An 11,762-nucleotide genomic window follows, 5' to 3' on the forward strand; every position below is an offset into this window, starting at 1 on the left:
ACAAGCGCCACACGATGGACATATTGAAGGGTCCTTTTTGCTCATTAGATGTCTGTGAGTGATTTGCATGTGTCCGATGCGAAGTCTAGTAAGAATGACCTGGAACTATCCTGGAAGGTCAGAGGAATGTGGCCATGTGAATACATCTTTTTTTGATTTCATGGAGTTTCGTGCAAACGAATGTCCAGTTTACCTGCCACATCTTAGTACAATGAAGTTTTAATAAGGGTATTACATATAAGTAAGTAGAGTAATATTACACTTATACATTTTTGTATTATTCAATATCCTCTGCCAAATGAGATTCGAACAAAAAAGAAAGCAAGTGTATATAGTTTACAGTTATTATACACTCAATTTGCATTTACGATTCACTACATATTAAAAAAAGGAACCATTATAAACTACAATTTTTATTTTTTGAAAAATCATATATATTTGTTTTTTTTGACTATACATTCATCACATTTCATTTATAGTAGAAACACAGTTTTATACATTTTCTTCCTTCTATGTCCATGTATTTATAGTGATATTTGGATAACTGGCAAAAGGAAAAGCTTCAATTTTTGTTGTTACCTAAAATCAAACTATAATGTAACTAAGCATAAATTTTAATTAGTTTTATTAATTATGCGTAAATGCGTTATTATATTTAAATAATTATTCATTATACATCCGTGAAATTTTCCTCCCTCCAACCATGTGGGACAACATACTTCAAGCTGGTATCAAAATTGTTCATATGAGGGGGGGAGGAGGCAACGTCTTTTACTTTTTTGAACAACAGGAATTTTATTGCTCTTATGAAACATTAAAAAAAAAATGTTTGACATTTTATTGTTTAAATATAATATAATGAAATCATAACTGAAGAATGTAATAAGTCTCTAGCCATTTAAATTATATAAAAATAAATAATACTTATAGAATTAAATAGGGTGTTCCATAAATTAATAAATGTTCTTTCGCCGATAATTGTCGTTAGATAGTTTTTTATAATGCGTAAGCAAAATTATTTTAAGGATATATTAACTTAAGAATGTTAATGTTTAAATGGTTTGTACAGTTCTTATGGTATTGAGTTGTAGGTTTAGGTACACTCACATTACTGTGACACAGGTATTTACGTAAGTATAAATATTTGTTTTCATATAACATTTTACCTTAAAAGTAGGATACAATAGTGTTTTCTTTGTTCTCAAATTTGTCCCCTTTGAATAACCGTCCCAATGATTTCCAGCTACTTCAATCTCGTCACCTACTTCTAGATCCATTTCTTCTGGTCCTTCTGATTTATGAGATATTATAGCTACATTCAGTCTGTGAACTTGACCACTAAAATAAAATGTGTCATCTAAGGAAGTGAACTTGGCTGATGCATCTGGTTGGAGGCTGTTCATAATTTCATAGGATAACCGGCACACCTGCAACGTATACACAATTCGTTGAAAACGAATTTACGTAAATAATAATTTTATTTAACAATTTCTGTTGTATGAAAGTAACATATTTAATAATGTATGACAATGTATAACAATGAGCTGATATAATTAAATATTTATGTGACTGGTATATATTATATTCTATCAGAAAATGCCCCACAAAGTACATATCATGAATTCCAAATATCTTACTAAAAGATTTCTTATAAGTTATAAGTTATAACCTTCTGGTTCTACATATAAGATGGCACTGTCATTATCGATAACTTATGTATAAGGTGTTTCTAAATTTCCATGCTTTTTTCAGGAATAGTAAATTTTTGTTGCAAACGAACCGGACAAGTTAGGATATACGGGTAACTTTTAAAAATTAAATATTTATTATTAAAAAATGAAACTGTTTTTAGAAATAAAAAATATTAAATTATTTGATCGTTTTTTTAAAGTTTTTTTTGTTTTGATTGTCTTGAGACGTTTTGAAAAAAAATGTGGTTACAGTTAGTTTTGTAAGTTTTTTTTTTTAAAACGTATTATTTCCATTATTTTAATTTTGTTTAGATTTTAGAAAAATATTAAAATATTTTTTCCTATACTTGAAATCAAGTTATAAAGTAACATTTTGAATACCTATGTTTGAAATATACAATAAGCACATTGAAAATATGTATTTATATTAAACCCAATAAAACAACCTTGGTACATATAAAATTTAGTATATGATTATTGATGGTTCTTCATGAGATCATACGTACTACATATATAATAATGTATAATAATAAAAATATGTAAATATAATAATATATTTACCTTCCTAATATCAAAAAAAAAAAATTAAGAATTAATGATTATTCAAAATGCATTGAATCATGATAACAACTAAATTATTTAATTAGCACATGGAAAATGTTTATTTATATCAAACTCAATCAAACAATAAGACAGCTTTGTTAAATTTAAAATTAGTACCTATATGAACATACATGACTCTTCATGAGATCATACTAAATAGATATTAATGTATATTATCCGCCAAAAGTTTGGCTCGCTTAGATTTCAACATAGCTTCTAATAGTTAAATTTTTTTTTTATAACTTCGGAGTTAGTAATATCCAAGACAAATTAATATATTTACATTTTAAAGTATATATTTTCGTCATTGAAATAAGCCGAAATATGGTAGTATGAATATTAATTATTAACACGATAACACAGCTTTGAGTACTATCACAAAAGCAGCTATCATGAACTTTGGCGGGAAATTACAATCATGTAGATATGGATGGGCTTATCTTATAATTTTTTTTTTATTTTCGTATAATTTTTCTATCCATAATTGTTGGTTTGTACTAAACAACATCATATTTTAATACGAATCAATGAAATAATTTTAATTTAAAAGGATTAAACCATTTTGGTATTAGCACGTTTTGAATTAAATGTAGTTTAATAATAATTGCTATATCAATAACATATATAATAACACGTTTTGATGTAAAATGGAAATAACTTGTTATGAATTCAATTATAGATATACTACGTTTTTCCAATAAATGAGAAGTAAGACATATGATTTAGTACAAGAAATAGTACGTTTTGACAAAAAATAAATCGATTTATCGCCATTTTTTCCATAAGAATTGATGTATAACTCGATTTTATTTAAAATAGAGATAACACGTTTTGCATAGAAAAACATCATTTTATGTTTAGCAAATCTACTAAGGGCCGTGCTTACAATGTAGGATAATTTATTACCGGCAGAATTCGGCCGGTTAAGTGTCGGTTAACTTTAACCAGACATTGTAAGAACGGCCCTAAGAAAAAACGCTAGCTTTATTATCTGGATTTAACTCCCTGGCGTTTGTGGTAACGAGAATAATACGATGTGAATAATATGCAGAGATTGTACATAGACTCATCACGGATCAAGTTATTAATTAATTTTTATAACTATTAAATTTGCGTGCATAAGTAGATATCTACAATTTTTAAAAGTGCACAAATGTCTTATATGTTTATTCAGACTTTGTCCGTGGAAAAAATGAACAAACATAAAATATTCGCTATATAGGTGTACATAGGTTTTATTGTACCTCAGGCCATCGGTGCATCTGGCTCTGTGAACTAATTCAACGGATATAGGAAAAATATGAATAAAGCACTTGGTATATTTTTGAAAGTAGTTCAAAGTTTTCTTTTCTTTCTAAATTCTCCTAAATATTTTTAAGAACACTCAATAAAACTTTCGTTAAAATCATTCAATTTTGAATCTATAACCTACAAATATACAGACATTGCCTTTTGTTTTACATTTGATTAACAAGCAATAAATCTAATATTATTTTCTATCCCTTCTATCTATTATTATCTAAACCTAATTATATAAAAAATGTTCACTTTTATAATTAGTTATTAATGATAATGCATAATGATTTCGAGAAAATCTAATTTGACATACATTTGACGAAAAAGTACAAACTAAGTAGTCACAGTGATGAGACAGAAAATATACGTCGGTGATGATATCCATAATCGAATCGTCCAACTCACGCTTTCGAAGGGACGCTGCAGATTTGGATATTTCTGGATCACCGATAATATCGTACTCGGGATATCTAATAAAACACGATTTATTATTTACTATGTCTACAAATGAATGAAAGTATGAGAATATACTAGTTAAAACATGAAAAGTTCGAACACACTTGAGTCTAGCTTCATCAAACAATGTTGGCTCGTCAGTGGCCAAATAAATGCGTTTCGTGTCGTATACGCCGTCCAATTCTTTGAGCTTGTAATATTCTTCAACGTGGTACATATACTCTTCGAGTCTGTGCAACGAAGCTTCTTTGATGAGTTTGTCCGTTCTTCTGATATGCAATCTGCACACCAACACAAATTTTATTCATAACTATATAACACCAGTGACCTATAGCAATAAGGCAGTGTACGTGTACATGGCTTGAAAGTACAGTAGTTGCCGCTTATTGGACTCACGTCTAATAGACTCAATTAATTGGCCAGGCCCGGTGTACACTTACCTATACTAATACACATAAGGACAGTATGTCTATTGGACTCCCTACACCGGTTTTATTGCTGTAAATATTCTCTATTTTCAAAGACATATTTCCAAATTTATCTGATTTTAGTATTTTACTTAAAAAAATTTTTGAAAAAAAAAATATTTTCTATTTTTATCGTTATCCCAACTGTATGTAAGTGCGTGACGCTAGCACCCGCAAGTTTGAAAATAAACACAAAAACCTCTTCAGTAATAATTGTTATACAATTTGTACAAATTTGTAACAATTAATGTTGTGGTTTTTGAGTTGATAGTACAAGTATATTTGAAACTGGATGGCAGCGTCACGTGATGCTGGCACCCGCAAATCAATTTTGAATTTTACAAGCGATGGGAGGGTGTACACATTTTGGAATTGTGGTTACAAATTTGTATAAAGTGTATAGAAATTTCTGAAGTGATTTTTGAGTTTAATTTCAAATTTGCGGGTGCAAGCGTCACGCACATTTGTTATGTTATTTTTCTTTAAAAAGGACAACTTGCGTTTGAAACACATATATTAATATAAATAGATAATAATGAATATTTATTGTTACAAAACCAAATTAAAAAATTTTATTGCAATAAATATGTATTAACCATTTATTATCTGGTCCCAAAGTACAATAATAGAAGACAACTAGCTATTTTTTTTTTTTGCAAAATACATGGACACATCTTTTCTTCTTTCTCCCTCCACCCAGTATCTAATTTTGTAATTAGGGTTATGAAGGGAAATGTTAACTGAATGAAGTCCAATTGCGATTATCACTTATGAGTGATTACGCCTTCTCACACAGAATAAGAAACTAATAAACAAGTAACAACTACTATTAAAGTATCGTTTTGTTACTGGTTAAATATCTTGTTCCAACTACGATTATCATTTATAAGTAAAAATATCATAATTGGGAATTGAAATTGTACATAATACGACTTACGAGTATTAGTATACTATATACTAATATATAGTATATAGTATATATATATAGTAGTATAGGTATATTAGTGACGCATTTCATCAACAGCTGTATACTCATGCCACTTTTGGGCTCTGGTTAACTACGTTCTAATTTATTTATTTATTACGTGTAAACTTGACTTCATCGCGACCCCGGTCTTTTCAAAATTATTAATTGTAGCAAATACGGTAAATATTGGTTAAATTGAATATTACAATACGGGTTGAGTGATGTGTCAATAATACGATACGATGTAATATAAATATGTTTACCCGACAATTGGCTTTTGGAAATGTACACGCTTGGCAAACTCGTTAAACGCAATGGTAGTGGATGGTTGCGGACGGAAGATGTATTTGAAGAACTGGCCTATCCACCATACAGCGGGATCGCCGTGCAATATGTTTATTCGTCCAGCTAAGTCCTCGGGCAACACGACCGGAATGTAAGGAGGATGAAATTGTTTGGGAGTTGATTCGGGTGTGGGCACAATATAATTTATGACTTGAGTGGTTTCATTACCTATAAATTATAATATTATGTGGGTAATCAATAAATTCAACGAAATTGTTCATTACGTTTGGATGGTTGCGGTATACGGGTATACCTATAAGTATTATTTATACTCTATACTAAGGTACGTATTTGCTTGGGGAAACGGGACATTGGGCCACAACCACTCGAACAAGGACACACTTCCCTATGTTGTAATTCATTTAATCATTGCGTACTACGTGTCATTAGTGCAATTCGACATTTTTGTGTGATGAGGGTCCTATCAAGAAATGTAAGTGTGAATTTGTTTTATTATCATGTATTGAAATAATAATATTGAAAAACATAATAATATTATTAATCATTATTTATTACTAAGGTTGGTCAAATAAGAAATATTTTAATTAACGTTTTTTATCACATATCGTACAATGTGACAAACATTTTTGTCGGTGGGAGGGGGTTTCAATTTGTTAATAAATCGGTACATAAAACACCATATAAGACAGACTGAATAATTGGACGGTGCGCGGGTAAAAGGGAATAAGTCAATTTTTATAATTAAAAATATTTTGTTTTGTTTTGTAGGTAATTTTATGCTGAGTCGACTGGTGACACTGAAATTTGGATATCTCATTCTTAACAACGTTATAAAGAAAGATAGCCAAAATGCAGTGTCACCAGTCAAACCAGCGTAAAATTACCTACAAAACAAAAAATATATTTTTATTTATAAAAATTGACTTATTCCCTTTTACCCGCGCGCCGTCCAATTATATGGATACTTTTATAATCTAAAATGTACAAGAATAATGTTTATGTGTTTGATTTATTATGATCAACGTTTCACTTACCTGGCCAAGGCGAAACTGTTTCACCGTTTTTTGATGTACACGTGTCACTAAGTGGTAAAAATACATTTTCAAAACCACGGCTAGTAAACTCCCATTTTTTAGGATTGTCTATAATCATTGTCCTTTCGGTAGCGTAGGCGACAATCAAGCACTTGACGAAATGGTGTACGCGACATCCATATCCACAACAATTCTTATGTGGACAATTCTATAAGTGCCACGTGTAGTATGTAAAATTATTTATTCATAATAGTGGCAGTCAAACGTATGTTGGAGAGAAGTAAAGATTCAAGACCATGACCAATTTTTTGATACTTAAAATAATATAAATTACAAACTATATAGTTAATAATCAAATAGTAATGATAAAAAATAAGACCTCCCCACAACCACATAATATGACTATTTGACTGCCACTAATTAAAATTATATTATTAAATTATAATCCATATAATATGTATTGTACATGTGAATATATACAACCTGTATACACTAAAAACAATAAATTTATAAATAAATTAGTAATTAAAATAATTGAAATATTCTTTATTTTAGGATTTATATTTGATTATCTATAAAGGATGTGTTAATTCACACTTATACAGAATAGTTGGATTGGACTAACTTACGATGAAGAGATTGCACAAGAGTTTTTTAGCTTTGGAACAGTCGGGTGGATTTTGCGTATGTCGAATTCTCTTTTCGACCAGTCTACTCAAAGAGCGAAACTCTTTCCACCTCCACTGTGAATAACCGTCGACATCGGCCAGCTTGGCGACATCTCTCAATAACGATCTATAGTGTTCGTCGACCATTATTTTCACATCAGAAACTTTTGGTTTCAAATCATCGAATTCGTTGGCCAACGATCGTAATGTAGAACTGACGTAATACCAAACTTCTTTCGTGTTTGAATAAATACGGCGACGCAACAACTCGTACTCCTCAGACGGTGGGTATATAATTTTCTTTTTATTCTTCATCTGTAAGATGAGCAATTAATATTGACATATATTATTATTTTAGAACATCCGAATGTCTGATTCTGGTTTAAAATATTTTATCTTGAGACAAACAAAAATGTATTTTCTTAATGTTTATATACGATTTTTAATTTTCAACGTAGCATTAATGTTACGCGTATATCTAGACACTGAAATCTATACCGCAGTCCTTACAAAACATAAACTTTTGATTACTTATCCTAGTCTGCTTGCATGATGCATAAACATTTTTATTTCATGAAATTTTTATCGTAGAATTATTTTTTTTATTATATTATTATTTTATTCTTATTTGTGATAAAATCTATGCCATGGTCCTTAAAAAACATAAACGTTTGGTTATATCTTATATTAATATTATAACATGAATGACGCTTTAAATAAATAAAACCGAAGTTTCTTTCAAGAAATATTGTTTTTGCAGGATAGTCTGGTTGTTGCAGTGGTATCACTTTTGCCGTTATCGATGAACGCAGAGGTGTGACAAAAAATTGTCTGTCTTGCTAGTGCAATTTCAGTCTTGTGCGAAATGTGGCTCTCAAATCGTGCCACACACATCATCCCCGACTAAAATTACCCACTTCCCGCCATTTATGTTGTGTACACATAATTTCAAAACATCAAAAAAATGCAAACGTCTGTACATAATGATATTTTGTTCGTTATTGGTATGATTTATAGATAAGATATAAAATACTGTAATAGGATGGCTTGTGTACTTTTTTTTCGTTGAATCTCAGTCTAAAAACATAAAACATAAAATATAAACGTAAGCGATTATCATATTATAATACATCTTTGCCAATATTATATATAATATCATACTTAATAACTATTCATATTATAATATTTTATTACACTAGCGAGTTGAGAGTTAAAGAAATTACAACCATATAACCGTAGATTACATGGCGTATCAAGTGACACAACAATTTATCTTTTATCAGAAATAATTTGTTGTAAACAGTTAAAATTTAGTCGACGATTTCGTGAGTATATACTATAATTATGCATGGGATATACAAACTGATTAATTAATATGTTCTAAGCTCTGCATATTTTGTAGTATACTATTATATTATAGTATACTGATTATTGGCGCGATGTCAAAAAAATAATGAAAGACACCTTCAGCATGACGTACTTTTGACTTAGATCGTTCCTTATTTCAGTCAGTTCGATATTGGTTCTGTGCTCCTCGACGAGAAGTTGATGTGATATGGCAAGCGTTTGTTCTAGATCATCGTCAAAGGGTTTTTCGCAATTGAAATAAAAAGTCACATAAAATAAAACGACCCATACGAGCACTGAGAACATAAATATTCGCTTCCAGAACCGATTGTAACATTGGGTTATCTTCATAAAATTCATGGTTGATTTCATGACCGTTCTTGAATTCTGTCAATGTTAGACGGTAAAAATGAAAATTATTTTATTATTCGATCATAGTACAGTATTGTATACATCATGTATTATAACCACGCGCTTACACAAAATAGTTGTAAGATTATGAGCAGATCGATGAAAACATTGATTTTACAGTGATATGTGTTTTTTTTTGTCATCTCCTGTTGGGTTATTAAAAATGATTCGATATTCTACTCCAGCATCTTTTGCGGTATATAAGTGATCTAGTAAGTACTCAGAGGAAGAGGGTCAAAATTATAATATCCCCATTTTTTTAAAAGAATGTTAAAAAAAAAACATAAAATTAAGGAAAATTTGAGCTAAATCAGTTTTTTGTAAACGGAATTTAATATACTAAACTAAGAATAAGGATTTTGTTGTTTAGTTGTAATTTAATTAAATTTATTATTCCTGAATACTTGAAACTTTTAAAATATTTCATTATATTTTTTACTTATAATGAAATTATACATTTATACATAGATATACTAATTAATAACACATCCATTACTGTGACTATTCTAGGCATGTAATGTACAGCAGAGCATAAGTAAGCACTTGCCAACCTCTTTTTCTTCTAAATTTCTTGTAAAATATCTTCAGTTATCAGTATAGTTCCATTTTCAAATACTTTATGGGTGAACGATTATCTTGATTTGATATTGAAATGAGAAATAACTAAAAGTTACTGCCTTGACAGGAGTATTGATAATCAATTAAAATTTGTTCTAAAAAAAAAAAAAAAACGTAAAATTACTTAAAACACGACATTACAATATTAAAAAAAATCTTAAACTACTGTAGTAATCAAATATTTCAATTAAATGTAACCACAACCCTATGTTATGATGTTTTATAATAACTCGAAGTAAAGATTTTTAAAGGCGGAAAAAAGTTAATTTATTTCTTAATTTTGTAAAGGGCTTTTTTTCTCATAGTTAATATAATTAATTACTATAATTCGTATTATTTTATTCATCCAGATCGAAACTCAAAATATGAAGATCCCTCAAAAAGTCGAAGCACTGGCTCACTGCAACACAACTATTCAAACGATGTATCGAAATAGCCTAATTTTTAACTACCTACTTACCGACAGATTTATTTGAAACAAAACTGTTTAGGTACAGTGTCTGATTTCAAGAGGAATTTTAATCAGTGTACCTTTACAACTACTAATTTATTATCACTTCTGAGCCGTAAAGGCATATACAACTTACCCCGAAAAAAACGTTAACCGGATGTTCGCAAACGATCTTTGGAAATATATTGTAATATTATTACTGTGAATTATTATACTGGTATTCTTTTAATGTTTCAAATGTAAAATTCAATTACTCGTCCACAACCACATATAATTACATAGGCGACTTTGAGTGGTGTGAAATGTGTAAAAATTATCCTGTACCAGAAAATACCTACCAATAAATATCAATAAATGTTTCAAATGTAAAATACGATTACTCGTTCACAACCACATATTATTAGGCGACTTCGAGTGGTTTGATATGTGTAAAAATTATCCTATACGATAAAATACCTATCTATAAATGCTATATTTTAGTATTTGAATAACATTATAATTTATAATTATAGTTACAATTATAATTATAATAAATTAGGTTTGTGTTGAATAGTGTTCACGTCGTGTGTTTAGCGTGTTTAAATATAGTTGGTAAATCAATAAAATATATAGACTGGTTCTGTGTCAACACTAATGTTTGTTTTAGGTAGGTACTATGTACCTACACTAACCCCTGGTACTACTAAACAGTACAATTTTTTTTTGTATAATATTCTACATAATCTTGGTGCACCACAGTTTTCATCGAGATGAGAATTAAAAAAAATTGAACCAGAACGAATATTTAGCGGCCCGTCTCGTTTACGTGAAATGTAAATCATCACTATTTTTTTATTTACACATATTATATTTTATTGCATATTATACGTGATAATTGTCTGCAAGAACAATTATTAGATTCGCCATACTATTTTGTGTAGTGTAAATTTGGAACTTTGTTTTTAGGAACAACTTTATAGCTATAATTTATCTACCTAGGAACTACCTAGTCATTAAAAGGTCTTATTGTTTTTATCGCTCGTATTTATTGTTATATCAGCCTGTATAATGGTAATAAATAATAATCATAAATAACAATTTTGCTAACATCGGGACACTTTTCGACTATACCCACTTGTCATCCCAATGTAAATCATATGCCTAATATTGCAATTTGAGGATTGACACAAACAGTATAATAATATCGGCCTGAAAACGGTAATAATATGTCATATGGGCAAAATAATAACGAGTACAGTTATATTGGTTTGCCTGGTTAGTTTCACACCTATAATAATTGTTTATTCCTCAGAATTGCCAGGCAGGCAGTCACCGCCACGGAAAGGATTTTTTGAGTACATAACTACTCCATGGTGTGTGTCGTCTCCAGATTCTCTATAAAAAAAAATAATAAAAAATAACACTAGTACACCACATACACCAAGATGCGTTGGTGGTTATGTGGGTT

The 11,762-nt window shown here is 29.6% G+C and overlaps 1 protein-coding gene across 2 annotated transcripts; it reads right to left on the reverse strand.

Annotated features, from left to right (window-relative positions):
* Window positions 1-460: 460 nt before the first annotated feature.
* LOC132943819 (alpha-(1,6)-fucosyltransferase-like) lies at window positions 461-10,744 on the reverse strand. Of its 2 annotated transcripts, XM_061012935.1 has the most exons (12): window positions 10,452-10,744; window positions 9,798-9,959; window positions 9,315-9,392; window positions 8,969-9,222; window positions 8,544-8,565; window positions 7,450-7,803; window positions 6,821-7,028; window positions 5,744-5,993; window positions 4,151-4,327; window positions 3,904-4,060; window positions 1,167-1,427; window positions 461-579 (listed from the first exon to the last, which is right to left on the reverse strand). In XM_061012935.1, exons 3-12 carry the CDS (start codon window positions 9,387-9,389, stop codon window positions 511-513), a joined length of 1,827 nt encoding a protein of 608 aa, XP_060868918.1. In that variant the 5' UTR covers window positions 9,390-9,392; window positions 9,798-9,959; window positions 10,452-10,744; the 3' UTR covers window positions 461-510. The 2 variants fall into 2 exon arrangements, with proteins under 2 accessions (XP_060868918.1, XP_060868919.1); XM_061012936.1 differs by lacking the exon at window positions 9,315-9,392.
* Between the last annotated feature and the right edge of the window lie 1,018 nt (window positions 10,745-11,762).

The sequence above is a fragment of the Metopolophium dirhodum genome, chromosome 4 (assembly GCF_019925205.1).
Source record: "Metopolophium dirhodum isolate CAU chromosome 4, ASM1992520v1, whole genome shotgun sequence".
In the NCBI taxonomy this organism is placed as follows: Eukaryota; Metazoa; Arthropoda; class Insecta; order Hemiptera; family Aphididae; genus Metopolophium; species Metopolophium dirhodum.

Bases quoted from the DNA above. Each gene is read 5' to 3' on its own strand.
- LOC132943819 (XM_061012935.1), bottom strand. From the start codon at position 9,389: ATGACAAAAAAAAACACATATCACTGTAAAATCAATGTTTTCATCGAT. The intron at 7,029-7,449 runs GTAAGTTAGTCC...TGGCACTTATAG, and splicing joins TCTTGTGCAATCTCTTCATC to AATTGTCCACATAAGAATTG. The intron at 580-1,166 runs GTAAAATGTTAT...GTTTGATTTTAG, and splicing joins TATTGTATCCTACTTTTAAG to GTAACAACAAAAATTGAAGC.